At 41.6% G+C, this 23007-nt stretch overlaps 1 protein-coding gene and 1 long non-coding RNA gene across 2 annotated transcripts; both read left to right on the forward strand.

Moving 5' to 3' along the window:
- The first annotated feature begins 3285 nt into the window (after window positions 1-3285).
- LOC134335585 (interferon-induced very large GTPase 1-like) lies at window positions 3286-13172 on the forward strand. Its single transcript, XM_063018151.1, has 2 exons — window positions 3286-3334; window positions 8436-13172. The coding sequence occupies exon 2, from the start codon at window positions 8445-8447 to the stop codon at window positions 13146-13148; it is 4704 nt and encodes a 1567-aa protein (XP_062874221.1). The 5' UTR covers window positions 3286-3334; window positions 8436-8444; the 3' UTR covers window positions 13149-13172.
- A 1037-nt stretch (window positions 13173-14209) lies between these two features.
- On the forward strand, window positions 14210-14648 carry LOC134335594 (uncharacterized). Its single transcript, XR_010015621.1, has 2 exons — window positions 14210-14359; window positions 14568-14648. It is a non-coding gene; the product is annotated as an uncharacterized LOC134335594 (long non-coding RNA).
- The last annotated feature ends 8359 nt before the right edge of the window (window positions 14649-23007 follow it).

Here is a 23007-nt window from a genome sequence, read left to right on the forward strand (position 1 = left end):
GAGGTTTTTAGCAAGTCCCGGGCGCAGGACTTGCCCCCCCACAGACCGTTCGATTGCGCCATCAATTTGTTGCCCGGCACTACTCCTCCTAGGGGGCGCCTTTTTTCGCTCTCCGGTCCAGAAAAGGTCGCTATGGAGGAGTATGTGCGTGAGGCCCTTAAACAGGGGTTCATCCGTCCTTCCTCCTCCCCAGCTGGGGCAGGGTTCTTTTTTGTGAACAAGAAGGACGGCACCCTGCGCCCCTGTATCGATTATCGCGGTCTGAATGCCGTTACGATCAAGGATTGGTACCCGCTGCCGCTGATGGCCACGGCTTTCGAAGCCCTTCAGCGAGCATCTGTTTTTTCCAAGCTCGATCTTCGCAGCGCGTACAATCTGATCCGGATCAGGCAGGGGGATGAGTGGAAGACTGCGTTCATTACGCCCACTGGCCACTGAGTATCTGGTGATGCCATTTGGGTTAATGAATGCCCCCGCAGTCTTCCAGAGATTTATCAATGAGGTCTTGCGGGAGACTCTTGGTAAATTCGTCTATGTTTACCTAGACGACATTCTTATCTTTAGTCGGTCCATCGACGAGCACATAGGGCATGTCCGACGAGTTCTCCAGCTTTTGCTCGACAAACATTGGTTTGTCAAGCTGGAGAAGTCGGTCTTTCACTCCCCCACGGTTTCGTTCCTGGGGTTTGTAGTCTCCGAGGGCACCCTGCGCATGGACTCGGCTAAAGTATCTGCTGTGGAGAAGTGGCCAACTCCAAGTTCTTTACGCCAACTGCAAAGGTTTTTGGGCTTTGCAAACTTTTTTCGGCGTTTCATTAAGAGCTTTAGCTCAGTCGCCTCTCCGTTAACGGACCTCACAGGCAAAGGTCCATTCCAATGGATGGTGCAGGCCCAACAAGCTTTTGATAAGCTAAAAACACTCTTGACAACTGCTCCCGTCTTGCAGTTGCCAGACCCAGAGGAGCCCTTCGTGGTCGAAGTGGATGCCTCTGAGGTAGGGGCAGGGGCAGTTTTGTCCCAAAGAGTGGGACCAGGGAAGAAGCTGCATCCATGTGCCTTCTTCTCGCACCGCCTGACTCCAGCCGAGCGGAACTACTCGGTTGGAGACAGGGAACTCTTGGCCATTAAGTTGGCATTAGAGGAGTGGCGACACTGGCTCGAGGGGGCCAAACATCCTTTTCTTGTCTGGACGGATCACAAAAATCTGTCATTCATCCAGCAAGTAAAGAGGATGAACTCCCGTCAGGCCCGGTGGTCCTTATTTTTTGGAAGGTTCAATTTTACACTGTCTTATAGACCGGGGTCCAAGAACGTTAAACCGGACGCTCTGTCTAGACAGTGGGAACCGACTAGGCCGGAGACCGGACCTGATCCCGTGATCCCCTCGACCCAGATAGCGGCCCCAGTCACCTGGGGCATATCAAAGGTCATTCGGGATGCCCAACGGGCTGAACCCGACCCCGGTGGGGGACCTCCTGACAGACTGTACGTACCTTCATCCGTACGGCGTCAGGTCTTCGAGTGGGCTCATGCTTCCCCATTTGCGGCGCACCCAGGTGTGACTAAGTCCCTGGTCTTGCTGCGCCGAAGATTTTGGTGGCCGGGGATGGAGAACCAGGTACGTGACTTTGTCCGTGCCTGCTCTGTGTGTGCTCTGAACAAGAGCCCCAGAGAGCGCCCGAGGGGCCTTCTTCATCCGTTGCCAATACCTGCTAGACCGTGGTCCCACATTGCCCTGGACTTTGTGAAAGGCTTGCCAAAGTCCAGAGGGTTCACGGCGGTATTGGTAATTGTCGACCGGTTTACCAAATCTTGCCTCTTTATCCCACTGCCCAAGCTACCATCCGCCATGGGTACTGCGCAGATCATTCAGAATCATGTGGTGAGAGCACATTAGGTCCCGGCAGACATTGTGTCTGATCGGGGCCCACAGTTTGTGAGCCAGTGCTGGCGGGCCTTTTGCCAACTTATTGGCGCTAAGGCCAGCTTATCCTCCGGTTACCACCCGGAGTCGAATGGGCAGTCGGAGAGGCTTATCCAGGATCTGAGCAAGATGCTCAGGTGCCTGACGGCAGGGAATCCGACCACGTGGTCGGATAAGTTGATGTGGGCAGAGTTTGCTCACAACACCTTGCATCATTCGGCGATTGGCATGTCACCGTTTGAAGCTCAGTTCGGGTACCCTCCGCCGCTCTTTCCTGAGCAGGAGCAGCAGGTAGCGGTCCCGTCTGTACAGCTTCATGTCCGTCGTTGCCGCGCCACCTGGCGCAAAGCTAGGCAGGCACTTGTGGCCACCCAGCGCTCTGTGAAGCGCAAAGCTGACCGCAGGCGGCAGCCGGCTCTTACCTTCCGGCCAGGCCAACGGGTACTTGTTTCAATGAGGGATCTCCCCGTTCGAGGTGTCCCACATAAGCTGGCACCCAAGTACATTGGCCCGTTCAAGGTGGTAAGGCGGATTAACCCGGTGACATATAGGTTGGAGCTTCCTCCCCGCATGAAAGTGCATCCAACCTTCCATGTCTCCCATCTCCGACCATTTATGTGCGGGGGAGTTTTACCCCCTGCCCAACCTCCCGCCCCTCGTATCATCCAGGGTGCCCCTGCCTTCACTGTCCGTCAGTTACTTGATAGCAGGAAGGTTCAGGGTAGCACCCAATACCTGGTGGATTGGGAAGGTTACGGCCCTGAGGAACGTTCATGGGTACCGGCTCGCCAGATCCTGGACCCTGAACTGATCCGCGAGTTCCGACGGAACCGAGCTGCGGGTCTTGGGTCTCGGAGGTTCCTTCCTCCCGTTTCTCTCTCTCCTGAGGGCTTTAGGCACTCGCGTGCTTTCATTTTTCCAGCGCTGCAGTAGCGCGTTGGTAACGCTCCCGGTAGTCACGCCGCAGACCCGGGTTCGCGTCCTGCTTTCTTTGTTTTGGTTTTCGTTTTTGGCATTTTTATTTTGCTGCGCCTGCAGCCTCCATCGGAGGTTCCGATCGGTTTTTTTGTTATGTCTTTTGTTTACTGTTTACCTTTTTCGTTGCTTATGTTAAATAAATAAAATATTCTTTATTATTTATCTTCTGCATTTGTGTCCTTTCTTCACCACGTGACAAAAACCAGGTGTTTTAATTATTTTGTCCAACCCCTGTAGATGGGAAGGCACCAGCAGTATCTTTAATTGCTACCTTGTCTATTGTTATCTAAACCTTGTCTAAAGTAACTTTTGTTTTACTAATAGAGTTTCTCTGCTGTTAGGTGATTTCAAGTAATACCTGTCCTTCTGTGGTATAAAGACCTGTTTGGCTTCTTTTGATTTCATTGAGGACAGAGAGGCTTCAGTGCTCAGGTAAGATTTTATCTATAATAAACTATATACAGATTTTGTTTTGTTTTTTATATACATTTTACTAAGAAAACAATAACAAAAATGTGCATTGCAATTACAATATAGCTATAAATATTTTCATGTATCATATGCTTATACATGCTTTACTAATTCCATAATTAATTAATAATTTAATGATAGTTATACTTTAATAATAGTTATAATTTAATAATATCATTTTACATTTCTAATAGTAATTTATAAGTAGTTTTTATTTTTTATTTTAATAATGGTGGTCATTAAAAAACTCTTAATTAAATACTTTAATTAGTGACCATTTAAAAAAGTTTACATTTAATAAAAGCCGTAATAATGTAATAATAGTGTTGCTAATAATACCAATATCAATAACAAATACTGTAAATGTGTTGCTTATATTTAGTTTTAGAGGCTCTCCTATTAGGGTCGTAAAAAATCATTGAAGATAAACAGATCCTGGTGTGGAAATCTCAGGGTAAAATTAGACACTGAAGAGAGAATTTTAAGAATAAAATAATCCATACATCTTTTTTGCAGTGTTCCACTACACATAGTTTTGAAGTTTATCTTTTTTTTAATGATTAAAAATCAAAAATTGGTCACTCAGGTGGTACAGATGAAAAAACATGCTAACACACCAGAGCAGACACAGGCACAGAGCCTGGTCCAGGTGAAAAGAAGTGGTTGGTGCTGCATGCATGTCGGAGAGGGCTTGTGACCGTTGCATATGGGAAAATTGCCACAGAATATGACTTAACAACATCACCTCCGGCGCTAGCTAGCATATTACTAGTGCTAATAAGCACAGAAAGGACAACAGATACTCCTACTGCCTCTCAGAAAACAACAGCAGCGCAGAGAGAGAAAACAGTTCAGACTAGGTAACGTAGTTTATTCCTCTCCTATATGCGGTCTCTCACCGACAAAATGGACTTTCTTCAGCTTTTCATCACCATAAGGGGGAACATACAAGACCCCTGTGCTCTGATTTTTATTGAAACATAGCTACATCTATTAAGTTATCAGGCCATATGCTGAGGGGATCGGACCACAGCCTCTGGTAAGAACAAAGACGGAGGTCTCTGGGTATGCACACACAGCAGCCGATATACAGACACAAAAATTGTCTATCGGCACTGTTCACCTAACCTGGAATATTTGATGCTAAGCTAGCACTGGTCGAGCTGCTACTGGCCATAACAAAGCAACAGAACTGCAACAGAACAGGCCATAACACAGCATCTGGACAGTGTTTTTGTTATCGCTGGAGATTTCGCTTAAGACTTCATTGCCAAAATTTCCAGAGGAGACCTTGTATATTTAAATAGCAAAGGTACTTACAAATCCTCACCTACAAATCCTCACCTTCCCACCATCTGGGCTAATCGGACCATGCTTTATTCATCATCACTTTCACATGCAGACCTATCATAAGTGTTGTGGAAAGGAGAGGTTAGCAATTAATTATTTATTTATATAATTAATAGCTAATAATCAAATACGGGGAACCACTGGCATTTTTAATGAGAAAAGACCAGGAAACCAAATTCATAACATATCAGTCACTTTCTGTTGCGGTAAAGTCTGTTAGTCGATTATTTCTCTCACCCTGGTAATCAAACTTAGAGTGCTAAATTTTGAATCATTATAATGTTTATTGAACTAACAAAAACATAACATACAATGACAGTTAATAAGTAATGGAATAACTAAGTGGTAATGATAGAGGTATAAATCTGTAGGTAAACTATTACTGGATAAATAACAAATGCTTATCTACAGAGGGGCCAAAAAGTATTTAGTCAGCCACTGATTGTGCAAGTTCTCCTACTTAGAAAGATGAGAGAGGTCTGTAATTTTCATCATAGGTACACTTCAACTATAAGAGACAAAATGAGAAAAAAAATCCAGGAAATCACATTGTAGGATTTTTAAATAATTTATTTGTAAATTATGGTAAGTATTTGGTCAATAACAAAAGTTCAACTCAATACTTTGTAACATAACCTTTGTTGGCAATGACAGAGGTCAAACGTTTCCTGTAAGTCTTTACCAGGTTTGCACACACTGTAGCTGGTATTTTGGCCCATTCCTTCATGCAGATCTCCTCTAGAGCAGTGATGTTTTGGGGCTGTCGCTGGGCAACACGGACTTTCAACTCCCTCCACAAATTTTCTATGGGGTTGAGGTCTGGAGACTGGCTAGGCCACTCCAGGACCTTGAAATGCTTTTTACGGAGCCACTCCTTTGTTGCCCGAGCGGTGTGTTTGGGATCATTGTCATGCTGGAAGACCCAGCCACGTTCCATCTTCAATGCTCTCACTGATGGAAGGAGGTTTTGGCTTAAAATCTCAAGATACATGGCCCCGTTCATTCTTCCCTTAACACTGATCAGTCGTCCTGTCCCCTTTGCAGAAAAACAGCCCCAAAGCATGATGTTTCCACCCCCATGCTTCACAGTAGGTATGGTGTTCTTGGGATGCAACTCAGCATTCTTCTTCCTCCAAACACGACGAGTTGAGTTTTTACCAAAAAGTTCCATTTTGGTTTCATCTGACCACATGATATTCTCCCAATCCTCTTCTGGATCATCCATATGCTCTCTGGCAAACTTCAGACGGGCCTGGACATGTACTGGCTTAAGCAGAGGGACACGCCTGGCACTGCAGGATTTGAGTCCCTCTCGGCGTAGTGTGTTACTGATGGTAGCCTTTGTTACTTTGGTCTCAGCTCTCTGCAGGTCATTCAACAGGTCCCTCCGTGTAGTTCTGGGATTTTTGCTCACCGTTCTCATGATCATTTTGACCCCACGGGATGAGATCTTGCGTGGGCCCCAGATCAAGGGAGATTATCAATGGTCTTGTATGTCTTCCATTTTCTTACAATTGCTCCCACAGTTGATTTATTCACACCAACCTGCTTGCCTGTTGTAGATTCACTCTTCCCAGCCTGGTGCAGGTCTACAATTTTCTTCCTGGTGTCCTTCGACAGCTCTTTGGTCTTGACCATGGTTGAGTTTGGAGTCTGACTGTTTGAGGCTGTGGACAGGTGTCTTTTATACAGATAACGAGGTCAAACAGGTGCCATTAATACAGGTAACGAGTGGAGGACAGAAGAGCTTCTTAAAGAAGAAGTTACAGGTCTGTGAGAGCCAGAAATCTTGCTTGTTTGTGGGTGACCAAATACTTATTTTCCACCATAATTTACAAATAAATTTTTTAAAAATCCTACAATGTGATTTCCTGGATTTTTTTTTCTCATTTTGTCTCTCATAGTTGAAGTGTACCTATGATGAAAATTACAGACCTCTCTCATCTTTCTACGTAGGAGAACTTGCACAATCAGTGGCTGACTAAATACTTTTTGGCCCCACTGTATAGGGGATGCAGTAGAGGATCTAGAGGCAAGCATTAGCCTAGTGGTTAAGGTACTGGACTAGTAACCAGAAGGTCACTGTTTCAAACCCCACCACTGCCAGGTTGCTGCTGTTGGGCCCATGAGTAAGACTTTTTACCCTCAATTGCTCAGACTGTATACTGTAACTGTAATGTAAGTTGCTTTGGATAAAGGCGTCTGCTAAATGCCGAAAATGTAAATGTAGAACCAGGAGGTTTCTCCGTTCCGCAACACTTCGCTCAGGTGCCTCGACCCAACAACCATTGATTCTGAGGTGTTTAAATTGGACTGAAGCACTCTCCTTTTCTTCGTCTCTGATGATGTAAGATGTGGAGCACAATGCACGCTTTGTGCAATTCTATGAAGAGTTGGATTCTCTACATACAGCCGAATGGGAGCAGACCATTCACGTCAAATCCAAACTTGCAAAACATGAACAGTAAAATACTGAATCAACTGAGTCGGCTTGATCGGCCTAACTCTAACTCTTCTGATTTAGCAGCTTTCTGTATCATCTGCGGCTGATTCGATCTCTGGAAAAGCTCTTAAACTCTTCCAAAACTTCTAAACTTTGATCATTCTTTAAAACTTTGAACTAACTTTGAAATGTGCCTCTTTTTAAGTCAGTTTAAGAGGTGTGGCATGCAGTAGTTGTAGCCAATGGCAGATTAACTTTCCTTAGGATAACATGTCGAAAAAGTTTCTGCACACCATGCAAGATAACCACTTGTGGTCAGTATGAGATGCTAAAACCTAAGTTTTGACAAAACATTCTATGTTGACTCACAAAGGAAACTTATCTGTTGTAAAATTGAACTCTTAATATCACTAACATAATAAAATAACAAAATCTAACTACCAATATGTAGATTAAACAGGTCTAATACACAGAATTCATTTCATATGTGATTTAAGCATGCAGTAGAAATGTTCTTTAGCCTTGTATACAGGATATAGGTATAAGATAATTCTTAACACTATATCTTGAGTCGAAGTCAGTAAGCAAAAATAGAAACAATACATAAAAGATATAATCATGGGGGTGGTATGTCTATATTCTAATACTTTTCATAGATAACATTTACAACAAGTCCTTTCCAAATTGAATAGATCATGGCCAAATCCCAATTCAGGTGAGTGTGTGTTTGGTTAAGGGAAACAAATGGTCTTGGGCCTCTATTATTTGAAAGTCCAAATGCAGATTCCGAAATGAAGAATGGGAAGGGGCATTCCATCTGTATGCCTCTGGTGACTCTTCCCTCCAATGGGGTCATAAAAAAAGGGATATCCCTTGAGATGAAAGAACAGAGTTATTCTGAGCTGTGACACTCATGGCTTTTGAGGTCAGAAATGTGGGTGCAGAGTACTTGTAAATGTGTGGGAAGACACTTGAGATTCCATTTTGGGGTTCTAGAAATCTTAAAAATAAACAGATTATTATGGAAATACTGTAAATGGTAGATTTTTTTTTTCAACTTTTGCTAATCCAGAGTAAGCTATAAACTGTATTAAACTGTCAACACATTTTTAAAACCAAAATGAGAGCTCATTTATAAACTTTAGAAGATGCAAACTGGAACAGATTGTATAAACGATGTGAGGAATAATGTATAATGTATATAACATAAAATGAATTATGACTTTTAATAAATATGCTGTGATCAAAATGTTTAAATGTATTTTACAGGAGAAAAAGATGGAGCTTGGAGCAGCAGAATTTAGATCAAAATGTGAACTCTTTACTAGACTTCATCTTCTGAAAAAGCAGAGACTAAAAATGAAAACTTCAGATGTTCTTCAGCTAATTTTTCTTTCATTACATTACCAAGAACCTTGTGAAGAAAAAGATCTGGTTCAAACTTTCCTACAAAGGTTGTTAATGATGGATTACAGAGCAAGATACATCACCACCAAAGAAGAAGCCACTGCTTTAAACCCTCCTTTTCCAGATAAAGATGAAGAAGAAGGTGATGAAATTGATGTGTTTTTTGGCAAAAATGCTGCATCTTCTGATGGTCAGAGTGTAAAAAATTCTATCCATCCCATGGATCTTCAGATGGCGGTGTTCCACTGCTCAGACAGTTTCCTGAAGCAACTAATAGTGACTAAACTCTCTCAGTGTCAGTACGCTCTGCCTCTACTGGTGCCAAATCCATTTACTGGAAAGATCGAGTTTCCTCTGTGGACATTTCGCCAAATTGTTCAAAGTTGGAAAACCACTGACACTTCTGGTACCAAGATCAGTAAAACCCAGCATGTTTATGAAGCAGAAACTCCAATGGTGGCGTTCTTCAGGTTAGGAGACGTGTCCTTTTCCAAGTCTCAGCTGATGAACAGCTTGATGAGTGAGAAGCATCAGACGTTCTTCCACAGACACTGTCGTGGCAGCATTAAAAACCGTCTACTGATGGGTGGAGTTGTGGAGATTACTTGGTACTGTCCATCTGGAAAGGAAACTGATCATTTTACTGATTGTGTTGCTTTCTGTAATCTACATGGTGATGCAAAAACCAGTAAAGAACAACTGGATATTCTGACTGAAATGTCGTCTGTAAATGTTGTTCTTTTATCTGATCCTAAAAATGAAAGATACAGAGAGATAATACAGAAGTTTCTAAAAGACCCCAAACCACTCATCTGTCTCCTTTCTGAGGATGAATCAGGTGTCACAAAGACTAAGAATGGAAAATACAGAATTGGTCTGAAAGACAGAAACCAATCAGACGTATCTGACAACCTCAGGACAACCATCACAGAGTGTCTGTCCAAGTCATCTTCAGTTTTTAAACTTGAAGATTTATACAAAAACAATGAGATCACCACAGATGAAGATGATCCTGAATGCAGGAAAGGAAAAGAAGCTGCAAAGGATGTAACAAAACAGCTGGTGGGGAAGGAAATATCCACATTAAAGGAAACACACCTGCCCTGTCAAGGGAAGCTCTGGCATGAGTGGTGTCAGATAAACAAAGACTTACATCATCTTCAAGGACACAATTTGGAAATGCAAAAGAGTGAAAAACAAACACAAATGAAACAAATTCGCAAACTACAACAAAAAGATAGAGTCTCTGGCTTTATGAAACAAATTATTTCCTCACTGAATTCTCTATCAGGAAATGAAAAATTATTCTTTATTAAATGGCTCGAGATTCTACTGGACAAACAAACCTCAGATGATCTTTTAGATCTTCATCACAAGTACAATGAAACATGGACAAGGGTTTTAAATCTCAAAAAGAAACATGATAAATCAGGAAAGATGAAGGCTGAGCAAACAGAACTTGAAGAAATATCTGTAAGACTGAATGCCGCAACATTTGGTCTGGAACACATCTTCAGAGAGATGGGTCAGATATACGAGTCAAATAAGAAAATATTTGAAGAGAGAGGTATTTTTACTCTTCCCAAACTTGCTGCAGAACTCATAAAATCTGGTCTTCCAATAGAGCTGATGGATGGTGATGCTGCTCATGTTCCTCTGATCTGGGTTTCAGCAGTTCTAGATGAACTCATAAAGAAACTGGGAGACCAGAGAGTCTTTGTGCTGTCAGTTCTAGGGATTCAGAGCTCAGGAAAATCCACCATGCTGAACGCCATGTTTGGACTCCAGTTTGCTGTCAGTGCTGGAAGGTGCACCCGAGGAGCCTTCATGCAGCTGGTCAGAGTATCAGAGGAGATGAAGGAGCAGCTGAAGTTTGATTACGTTCTTATTGTAGATACTGAAGGTCTTAGAGCACTTGAGCTTGCAGGAAAATTCACTCACCATCATGATAATGAACTTGCAACATTTGTTGTAGGTCTTGGAAATCTGACTTTGATCAACATATTTGGTGAGAACCCTACTGAGATGCAGGAGATTCTTCAGATTGTTGTTCAGGCCATCCTGAGAATGAAGAAGGTCAAACTAAATCCCAGATGTATGTTTGTCCATCAGAATGTTTGTGACATCACTGCTGGAGAGAAGAACATGGAGGGCAGGAGACGTCTACTTGAAAAACTGGATGAAATGACAAAATTAGCTGCTAAAGAGGAAGACAGTGGAGCTGAGTGCTTCAGTGATGTTATTGCTTTCAATGTACAAGATGATATTCAGTATTTTGCACAGCTCTGGGAGGGCAGCCCACCAATGGCTCCACCAAACCCCTCATACAGTGAAAATATTCAGAGGCTAAAGAGAGCTATTTTCACAAATGCTACCAAGTCTCATAGTATGAAACTCTCAGAGTTTAAATCCCGCATAAGTGATCTGTGGAAGGCTCTACTGAACGAGAACTTTGTTTTTAGTTTCAGAAACACACTGGAGATTGCAGTCTACAGGAAACTAGAAACTGAGTTTGGAAAATGGACCTGGTCCCTCAGAAGTGCCATGTTAGAACATGAAGAAAAACTGCACAACACAATTAAAAACAGAACACTGCAAAAGATAGAGGACAAAGACCTTCATGCTCACATGAAGAAGACCAAAGAAGAAGTGGACAAATCAATGAAATGTTACTTTGAGGAGGACAGAGACAAAGAAATCTTAATTCAATGGCAGGAAAAATTTAAACACAAAATTGAGCAACTTCGTGAAGATCTTGTTAAAAATGCAAAAACAAACCTGAATGATTTATTTCAACAGCAAAAAGCTCGAGAAGCTTTTAATCACAAAATGACAGAGTATGATGAAAAGCTCTTCAATATGAGTAAAGCACTTGCTCTAAAACTAAAAAGCACAGAAACTGATGAACGAGTCCTCAGACAGGAATTTGATAAAGTGTGGAACAAATGGGTCACTGCTCTAACACAAGAACCAACTGTAGAGAAACCTTTTGATGTTTGGGAGGATGTGATACAGATTCTATCTGAAGGTAATGAACAAGCTGCTGTGTATGAGCGAATATCTCAGGGAGATTACACAAAGATACACAGACTGGGAGATTATTCATGTTACATTTTAAAGAAACCAAACCAAGAAGAAACTGTTGATTATGTTAAGTCTGTATTTACACACGATGAAATGAGTTCTTTTGAAGACCAGGAGTCAGTGAGGAACCTAATTAACAATATCATCCAAAAATCTGAGGACTTAATTAAGCAAAATTGCAGCAAAATTACAGGACAGGGGTACAAGAACAGCTACATTCAGGAAATAACTGACCAGGTCAAACACAGAGTAAATGAATATAATAGTGATAACAAGAATATAAAACTCAAGAAGGCATTCACTCTGGATCTCTGCCTTCATGTGTGTAAACTTGCAAACCCCAATTTCACCAAGATCCACCAACAGTTCAGAGATGAAAATGATGTAAAATTGTACCTGGAAAAACAGAAACAACAATATTACAGCATCTTCCAAAAATACTGCAGAGGAGCAACAACCACAACAGTATTTAGTGAATGTGTCTGCAACAATCTTGTAACAGCCATCCTGGAAGCAGCCTACAATAAAACTGCTATTGATCTGTCAACACTGATAAGATCAAAATTTAATGATAACAGGTCACAGCTTGAGAAACACATCCTGAAATCTCTGGCAGAGCAGGAGAACTTTGAGAAGTACATGGAGTACATCAACCATCCCAAGAAACACTTTGAACAGTTTATTACAGACGAGGTTATTAAATACATCACTGATAATAACAGCGAGGTTCTGGATCTTCTCAAAGGAAACCTGAAACACAAAGAGCAGAAAGTGATGAACGCTGTGAACATCACAACTGAAGAAGTGAAGAACAGCTGTGGTGATGCAAACATGTGGCTGAGAAGTTTGAAGAATTCACTAACAGATGAGCTGAGCTTAAAAGAAATAACCTGCACTGGTCTGGAGGAAATTACAGATTTAGATTTTCTTCAGCAGGTTGTGGGTGAAGGTCTCACAAAGATGATGTCAGAACAACAGAAAAGCATCAACAGTGTAACAGACATCAACATGGAGAAGTTCAGGAAGAAACCAGATGAGATTCTGATTGAACATCTCTGTAAATGCTGCTGGGTTCAGTGTCCATTCTGTAATGCCATCTGCACCAACACAATGGAGAATCATGATGGAGATCACAGCGTCCCCTTCCACAGAGTAAATGGAATTGTAGGAAGTTACTACAGAACGACAACAATTCTATATACTGATATTTGCACAACTTTAGTACAAAGTGATAAATATTTCTACCCCCGTCATTATACAAATGATTTGGTACAGTACAAAATCTACAGAAGAGCAGGAGGAGAATATGCTAAGTGGAGCATCACCCCTGATAATTCAAAGCTCCCATACTGGAAGTGGTTTGTGTGCAAATTCCAAAGAGACCTGGAAAAGCATTATGGTAAAACATTCCAGGGAAAGGGAGAGATTCCTATGGCATGGAGAAAATACACAAAAACACAAGCTATAAAAAGTTTAGATGAACACTTCTAAATAACTGTACATACACACACCCACACACACAATGTATGTGTACACACAAACTCTGCATACAGAAACCCATGATATATGTACACACACAAATGATATATAATGATTACTCAGAGTTTTATAAAGAGTTATTTTAATTTTTTTTTTTTCATGGTTGTGGGATTTATAGATTAGTAGGATGTGCATGAATCTGATCTTTTTTCTTCTTAATGAATGTAATAATGATTGTGGTTTTAAATGTAAGTGCATGTAACATTAAATAAAGATCAATATCTCAAAGCCCACCAGCAATTTCATTTCAGTACATTTCTGCAAAAACTCCATTCAAAATTCCTTTATTAGGATTTATACATTTCGTCAAAATACAAATAAAGCTAAATTTTATATTATGCACTAGTTCCTGATAAACTGATTATTACTCAAAAAAAGAATACATTTCATTATTAAAATGTACACTAAAATATTAGTGTAAGTAAGTGCTTCTCAGCCTGCTGGAGCAGCCGACTGCTTTTTATGAAAACTATTACATGTTTATAAAAATTAAATAAATAAATGTTTTATTTCTAAAAACAGCATCTGTAAAAAAATGTCTTAGTCTTTTTGGTGTTGAAGCAAAAGAACGTCAGAATGAATTTAAACACAACAAACAAATCCTAAAGAAAGTTTAAGTGTGAAGAGAATCAGAGACGATGTCACACTTCCGGGTTCCCATTCTACCGCTAGCACTCCGGACTACAATACCCATAATCCATCACCGTATGACGTCAACATCACGGGTTCGCAATCAACCAATCGCAAACTGTTTTCCCGCTCGTCATCACCGGAATTCTAATCTCACACACCTGTACCTCATTACCTGAAACATATTTATACCCCATTGTTTGCATCGCGTCTTTGCGAGGTATTGCCAACTTAGTTGTCTCACTGAGCGTTTGTATTGCATTTCTTGTCTGTTCTATGGTTTTGACTTCTGTTCGTATTTCGGTTTCGTCTTTTGGATTCGCCCTTTGGTTTTGTTTGCGTATATTGATTACTACTCGGTTTCGACCCTTGCTTGTGTAACAGTGTAAAAAAGATGCATATGTTTGTGTATAGTTATGAAATTCTTGCAAATGAGTTTGGCACCACCTTTTGGTCACATGCCGCCAGCACCCTTTTATATAACCAGCTGCATTCTGGGAGATCCACAGCACATAGACGGAGCAGTGCTGTGGGTAAGTCCGTCTCAGCAGAGCTCCCAAAATATTGCTAAAAATATACTTTTATCACGTTGGTAACTATTCAGCTCTGCTGTGTTTTGTTTAATAGCAATATGTAGATCAATATTTGTGAGCTGGTAGTTTTTATAAGCTATTTTACATCTTTTTAATTGAAGTTTGTTAATCGCACGTGCTCAGTTAATAATGAGCCCATTCTGTTTAGGCTGGCTGGCTGATCGTTTTGTAACTGTGATTGCTGAACTCATTGCAGGCATATGAATAAAGAAACCCCTTCATCCACCAACCAGTGTCGTGTGATAAAAGGACAGGACGAGACACTAAAGGTCACATTGGTGCCGTGACTCGTGACTTCATTCAAGAACTGGAGGTCGTCCTGTCATCACTTCAGGTGGAAGCCAAAGCAAAGCATTAAGTGGCCTGTCACATACATTTCTCTTCTATTTTTATTTGGGTGTTGTTACCATATTGGTGTCAGAAAGATGTATTCTAGTCCTGGTAACCAGCCTATTTTAAATACACCAGCGCCATCTGTTGGTAGAGGGAAGGGAAAATTTACACCGATACCTTTTTCTGTTGGTAACTCTGTCAACCATATTGATGTACCTGATCTTGATCAAGTGCCTGTAGCAAGCATACCCTCTGCATCTCACCAAAGTAGTGTACCACATACTATAGACCCTGTAACTGCATCCACACCAAACTTAATGCATGAGTACTCCGGTTTGGTTGATAGCATGAGCAGCATAATACAGCAACTTGGTCAACAGTTAGCTGATAGCATAATAGCTCACATTCCAGCTTCTAGCCCAACAGCTTCTCATTCTGACAATGCACAAGTAGACACCAGCCTTAAGTCTCAGTCCACAAACAGCCAGGTTATGGATCCGTCTCAGGTTCATATAGTCACACCTAGGAAAATTGAAGAACCTCCAACTTTTAAAGGAGATGGCTCAGACACTGTTTCTATACAAGAATGGGAGGATCTTATGAAAACCTTCATTAAAAGAACCAATATAAGTTTGGGGGAGCAGACAGAAGAAATCCTTATGCACCTGCAGGGGAAAGCAAAAGATGTTGTGAGGTTTGGAATTCGTAACAGTAATCTCAACATTCAGGGTAACCCCGATGTGATTTATAGTGTCCTGAGGAAACACTTTAGCTGCACTAAGTATTCTTCTCTTCCTCTGGCTGACTTCTACACAACATTGCCTAAGGACAAGGAAAACCCCTTTGATTATTGGTTGAGACTGAATAAAGCTGCTGACACTGCCGCAGACTGTCTGACCGAACAGGGTAAGACACTAGATAACCCAGCATTAGAAGTGACGCGCATGTTTATCAGAAACTGCCCAAGCAAAGACTTAGCCCTTACTTTTAGATCCAAACCCATTGATAAGTGGACAGCAGAAGAAGTACAGGAAGTGTTGAATGAATATCATGCCGAAACTAGCTTTTCAGCTGCTGCACCTGTGTTTACTGGAGGGAAGGTGAGCGTTGCTGTAAACAAGGTAGAGGTGGGTCCTAACCCAGTCAATAATTCAAGTGATCAGATTTCACAACAGATGCCAAGCCCAGACCATGCCAGTTTAGCTCGTGTTGTGGAGATGCTGGAAAAGATTTTGCTTCATGGCACTGACGTACAGTCTGGCTTTCGGAGAGGAAATGCCTACAAGCTACCGAGAATTGAAGGCTTTGACAAAACACCTTGTTCAATTTGCAGTGATACCACTCACTCTGCCCTTTCTCACTGCCGTGAAAAGAAACTGTGTTTCCAGTGTCATTCAGCTGGCCATGCACGCCGCAACTGCCCAGTGAAGACAAGCGTCATCCCTCAGCATCAGGAAAACTAACCAGTCTGCACTTCAGGGAGGGCAGCGCAGACAAGCATGATGTGCCTCCCAACAATAACATTGGATCTGCTGAGTTTCACGATTATGATTCGCTTTTTGAATTAAGCAGTACTAGTTTAGCTTCATCCAAAACATTAATTTTTCTTGGTTCTCAGAGAATTGCTACAGTTGATAGCTTATTCTACACAGAGGTGACTTTGCACAATGGTCCCAATTTCAGAGCTATGATAGACAGTGGATCAATGGCCTGCACATTAAGTGAAGCTGCTGAGGCAGGCCTTTTATTACATTGTCCTGACATTATCAAGGAAGTGACTGAGGATATTGTCATTGTTGGCTGTGGGGGTCACCATGTAACTCCTAAGGGCTTGTATAATCTTGATGTTACTGTCTATGGGTGTAGAATGGTTATTCCTGCACTAGTTGTACCAGGCCAAACAGAGCAGATGATCTTGGGCAGCAATGCAATTAAGCACCTCTTGACGTCCTTGAAAGACACTGATAGTTATTGGAAGTTAATGTCCTTACCATGCGGTGATCAGAATGATGAGCTTTGTCAATTCATGTGTCTGTTGTCCAATACAGAAAGATGGAGGGGTGGTCCTGTTCCTGATAGAGTGGGCACAATACAGGTTAAAAGATGTGTGACGCTTGAACCACAGAGTGAACATCTTGTCTGGGGCAGGTTACCTAATACATCTTCAATGTCTGCAGGCAGCACAGTAATTGTTGAACCTACTCAGTCAAAAGCTAGGCCTAAGCACATCCTTGTTGGGAGGGTTGTTACACCTTTATGGGGTGATAGATGGGTGCCTGTCAAAGTAATCAATCCCACTAATCACGTCGTAGTTTTAAAAAGAAATGCAAAGATTGCTGATGTTTCCCCCTGTATTGCAGTGGAAGATTTATCCAGTCCCACTGAAGTCCACTGTGGCACGCAGTGCACGCAAAATGTACAATTACAGCCCAGGTCAGAGGAGGACATGGCGCATGTTTTAGAGACGCTGGGACTAAGGGATCTGGACTTAAAGTCATGTGAGGTGTCACTAGAGTGCAAGGACAAACTGCTTCGACTCATTGAGCAGTATGAATCAGTGTTTTCCAGACACAAAATGGACTGTGGTGAAGCCAAGGGCTTTGTACATCGCATTCACTTGGTTGATGATAAACCTTTCCGATTGCCATACCGACGCATTCCTCCGAGTCATTACGAAAAGCTGAGAACCGCTTTAAATGAAATGGAAGAAAGAGGCATTATACAAAAGTCACACAGTGAATATGCATCACCACTCGTTCTGGTGTGGAAGAAAAACGGTGATCTTAGAATTTGCACTGACTTTAGGTGGCTCAATGCTAGAACAGTGAAGGACGCCCACCCACTACCTCATCAAGCAGATTCTTTAGCTGCACTTGGTGGGAACGCATTTTTCTCCACCATGGATCTCACATCAGGCTTTTATAACATTCCGCTACATGAGGACGACAGGAAGTATACTGCATTTTCATCTCCATTTGGGCTGCATGAATATACTCGTCTTCCTCAAGGTCTGTGTAACAGTCCTGCTACGTTCATGCGTATGATGATGTCTATATTCGGTGATCAGAACTTTACAAGCCTGCTTTGTTACTTAGATGATCTTTTGGTGTTTGGTCCAACTGAAGAGATCGCACTTCAGAGATTGCAGATTGTATTCTCTCGTCTTGCAGAACACAACCTCAAACTTGCACCTAAAAAATGCTCCTTCCTTAGACAATCTGTGAGGTTTCTTGGTCACATCATATGTGAGGATGGTGTTCAAACAGACCCAGAGAAGGTTAAGGCCATTAATGATATCCAGGCAACTGACCTCATGGAAGCTGACATGAAAACACCATGTGCAAAGAAAATCAGGTCATTTCTAGGTATGGTCATGTATTATCAGCACTTTATTGAGAGATGCTCTGCAAAGGCCAAGCCTCTTTTCAAGCTCACTGCTGAACCAGGCAAACATAAATCTGGGAAGAGAGGACGAAATGCACCTAAGAAGGCAGGACACGTCAAACTGTCTCCTTCTGATTGGTCTACAGAATGTCAAGAGGCATTCGAGTCTCTGAAACATGACATCATGACAACTGTCACTCTGGCCCATCCTAACTTCAATGAGCCTTTCATTTTGGCTGTGGACGCTTCATTTGATGGAATCGGAGCAGTCCTTTCTCAGATGTCACCTGGTGCAAAAATAGCTAGACCTGTGGCTTTTGCAAGCAAAACACTGTCCAGATCTCAGATGAACTACCCTGCACATAGGCTTGAATTTCTTGCGCTAAAATGGGCGATTTGTGACAAATTTAGCCATTGGCTAAAAGGCAGACACTTCATAGTTTGGACCGACAACAACCCATTGACGTATATTCTGACCAAACCTCGACTTGACGCATGTGAACAACGGTGGATATCTAAGCTTGCTTCCTACAGCTTTGACCTGAAGTACATACCTGGTCCCAAGAATGTTGTTGCTGATGCCTTAAGTCGGGAGCCATTTGTTCAGTCGTGTGTCAGTGTTACGTTCCTCTAAAAGATGTTATTACTAGGGGTACGGAGGAGGTAACAATGTGATTGTGTGTTTGAGAAAAAAGGTAAATAAATAAGTAAATAAATGAGAGAGATCACAACGGTGATGATTGTCAGCAATAAGTGTTCGAGTTTTACTTAGAAAGTGAATAACATAAGTGAGTTTTTACAGGTTTACACAAACAAAGTCAAATATTTAAACAATCCAATTTCGCTGCTGCATACAAATATAGAACTAAAATTCAAAACAACATTTTAGACTCAAAAGTAAAGGTGGACTATAGACTGTGCCAAAAGAAAGAAAAGAACAAAACAACTAAACTGCCTAACCAAAACTTACTCAAAAATACATAAGTGGCACCAGCCTGTAACCTAGTGTTTCTAAACAATTCATATATTACTACCATGTATGTGTGTGTGTAACTTGCCTGTCCACGCTTCACGTTTTCAAAATGAGCCAAAATACACAAATAGCAATCGGCAGGAGCACGCTGAGAATATAACTTATCTACATTACTACAAGCGGTTTTAATAAAAAGTAATCGGCAGGAGCACGCTGAGAATATAACTTATCTACATTACTACAAGCGGTTTTGCGGTCTAAACAATTCAGCAGTTTCCCAAACACAGTCTCAGCCTAACTGTAGTGCTCCTCCTCAGCTCCGTCTCCATTGGTGCCTTTATGTTCGAAGACCCGCCTCCAAAGACAACACAGGAAACGCGGATTGGCTACGGAGTAGCGGCGTTCTTTTCATAGGCTCCATTCTGCACCTAGTGAAGTTAGGTAGAAGCAAAAGAAAAGGAAAGAAAAACATACGTGCAGCACTTGCACGTAACACGCCCCTCCAAAAGAGAGAGCAAAGTTAGTTTGCGATGCTGATAAAAAAAATTACATCACAACATGGCTATACACGTGAAAGGGTATCAGCAATAACATTATGTACACCTTTCTTATGTTTAATTTCCAGCACATAGTCCTGTATCAAAAGAGCCCATCTCATTAACCTTTGATTTTGATTATACATACGTGATAAGAATACCAAAGGATTATGATCAGTGTAAACCACAACAGGTACAGAACTTGAACCAACATATACATCAAAGTGCTGAAGGGCAAGCAATAAAGCTAAAGCCTCTTTTTCAATAGTTGAATAATTCAACTGGTGTTTACTAAACTTTCGGGAGAAATAACACACCGGATGTGCTACACCATTTCTGTCCTCCTGCAAAAGCACCGCACCGGCACCGACAGCACTGGCATCGACCTCCAGCTGAAAAGGCTTACTAAAATCTGGGGCCGCAAGAACAGGGGTCTCAATTAAGAGTACTTTGACACTTTGAAAAGCATGGTCACACTCAGGAGACCACTTAAAAGGTACAGAGGGGCTAAGTAGCTTTGTGAGAGGCTCCACCACAGATGAAAAATTCCTACAAAACGCTCTATAATAGCCTGCCATACCCAAAAATCTACGAAGCTCACGCCTAGTGCGTGGAATAGAAAACTCCCTAATTGCCTCTACCTTGGCCTCTAAAGAACGTACCTGACCTCCACCGACTTGTTTCCCCAAATACGTAACCGTAGCTTTAGCAAATTCACATTTAGCTAAGTTAAGAGTAAGAGAAGCCTTGGTTAAACGTTCAAAAAGGGTTTGTAGTGTTTGTATGTGACTACTCCAATCAGATGAATAAACAACAAGATCATCTAGATATGCAGAGCAATTTGGTACATTACCAACTACAATATTAATAAGTCGCTGAAACGTAGCAGGAGCGTTTTTTAGACCAAATGGTAAGACGGTGTACTGCAGGAAGTTGTCTGGAGTTACAAAAGCTGACATATTAGAAGCTTCAGGGGTCAATGGAACTTGCCAGTACCCTTTTAATAAATCCAACTTACATAACGTGCTGCACCTACATTGTCAACACAATCATCCATGCGGGGAAGAGGATAAGAGTCAGACAAAGTAACACTGTTCAATTTTCTATAGTCAGTACATAATCTAAAGGTTCCATCAGGTTTGGGGACTAGTAGACAAGGTGAACTCCAAGGACTAATACTGGGCTTAGCAAATCCATGTTCTAAAAGATATTCTACTTCCTTTTTCATTATGTTTCTCTTAGCAGCATTTACACGATAAGGATGTTGTTTGATTGGGAAACTAGAGGTTACCTTAATATCATGTTGCAATACAGGAGTTTGAGAAGGAACATCACCAAATAGGGAAGGAAAGTCGTGAACCAGCTTGACCAAGTCATTTTGCTTTTCCACCGACAAATGACCTAGACTAGTGGTAAACACAGATAAAGCTTGAGAGTTAGTCAGTCTAGCACAAGAAAGAACAGGTTCACGGAAACTCAAACCATCATTAAGATTAGTAGCCACATCAAGCTGAGTACTTACAATAGCTACTGGAAACATACTGGATTCTGCCTTTTCAACTGGGGTGCTCCTAGAACAATAAGCTTTCAACATGTTAATATGACATACTCTAGTGCTTTTCTTACGCTCTGGAGTGCTGATAACATAATCTGTATCACTGAGTTTCCTTTTCACCACATACGGACCAGAGAATTTAATAGAGAGGGAAGAACCAAGAGTTGGCAGCAAGGCTAAAACTTGATCACCAGGAGTGAACGAGCGTACAACAGCTTTCTTGTCAAAAGTTTTCTTCATATTTTCTTGGGCTAATTTTAAGTTATCTTTAGCAAGTTCCCACACTTTATGTAGTCTCTCTCTGAACTTGCTGACATAATCTAGCACAGGTACAGGATCTTTCTTACTTGTGGCCAAAAAGGACTCTTTGAGAAGTCTCAAAGGACCACGGACAGTATGACCAAAGACTAATTCAGCTGGACTAAAAGAAAGTGATTCCTGCACAGCTTCACGGGCGGCAAACAAAACAAGAGGAACCCCCTCATCCCATGTCCTACCCGTGTCCAAACAGAAACGACGCAGCATAGATTTTAAAGATTGGTGGAACCTTTCGAGAGCACCCTGGGACTCTGGATGATAAGGACTAGAAACTACATGTTTAATTTTCAAAATTCGCATAACCTGAGCAAAGACTTTTGACAGGAAATTGGTACCCTGATCAGTTTGGATTATTTTAGGTAATCCAAAAATAGAAAAGAATTTCACTAAAGCATTAACTATAACTGGGGCGGTAATTTTACGCAAAGGTACAGCCTCAGGAAAACGTGTGGCGGTACACATGACAGTAAGCAAAAACTGATTACCTGTTTTACTTTTCGGTAAGGGTCCCACACAGTCAACAAGGATTTTCTCAAATGGTTCACCCATCACTGGAATCGGACACAGGGGGGCTAGTGGAACAGTTTGGTTAGGTTTACCCGTGAGCTGACATACATGACATGAACGACAATATTTTGCAACATCTGTTTTCATTCCTGGCCAGAAAAAATGTTTAAGAATACGATTATATGTCTTTGTGACACCTAAATGACCAGCCCAGGGACTATCGTGAGCTAAAGATAAAACTTGTGTTTTATAAACGGTGGGAATTACAATTTGATAAACCTCATCTAGATCTTTACGAGACTTCCACTTACGAACCAATACGTCATTGTCAATGAGATATGTAACTGCTTTATCAGGAACTTCTGTCTGCTTAACCAAGTTAAAACATTTGTTTAAAGCGGTGTCTGCTTTTTGAGCCTCTACCAGTTTATTATGGTCAACAGACAACTCCATGTGCGTTTCAGTGGAATTACACTCACCCTTCTCACTTTCTTCATTTAACTTGAGAACACCTTCAGGACATAAAACAGACCATTTATCATCAGATAAAAATGTTTCTCCCAAATCCACAACCTTTCCCAGTTTGTGAGACTGAGCGCGGGTGAGCACACAGGCAGGAAAAATGTCAACCTCACCAGCTCCAGATGCTTTACTGGTAATCTGTGGAGTGTTCAGAACTTCTAAAATGGGTAAAACTTTTCCACCTGCCAAGTCATTTCCTAAAATGAAGTCAATACCCTTTACAGGTAAAGCAGAACATACAGCAACTTTAAACATACCAGCACACAGATCAGTACTCAACTTTACAAAATGTAATGGTTCCCTAATATAACTCATGTCAAGCCCTTGACACACAGCAAATGAACCGCAAAAAGTCTTGGCAGAAAATGGCAGAACATCAGCCAAGATAAAAGATTGTGCAGCGCCAGTATCTCTTAAGATTCTAATGGTCCTAACATCAGTGTCCCCTTCCAAACTAACA

This window comes from Trichomycterus rosablanca, chromosome 2 (assembly GCF_030014385.1).
Source record: "Trichomycterus rosablanca isolate fTriRos1 chromosome 2, fTriRos1.hap1, whole genome shotgun sequence".
NCBI lineage: Eukaryota > Metazoa > Chordata > Actinopteri > Siluriformes > Trichomycteridae > Trichomycterus > Trichomycterus rosablanca.

Bases quoted from the DNA above. Each gene is read 5' to 3' on its own strand.
- LOC134335585 (XM_063018151.1), top strand. From the start codon at position 8,445: ATGGAGCTTGGAGCAGCAGAATTTAGATCAAAATGTGAACTCTTTACT.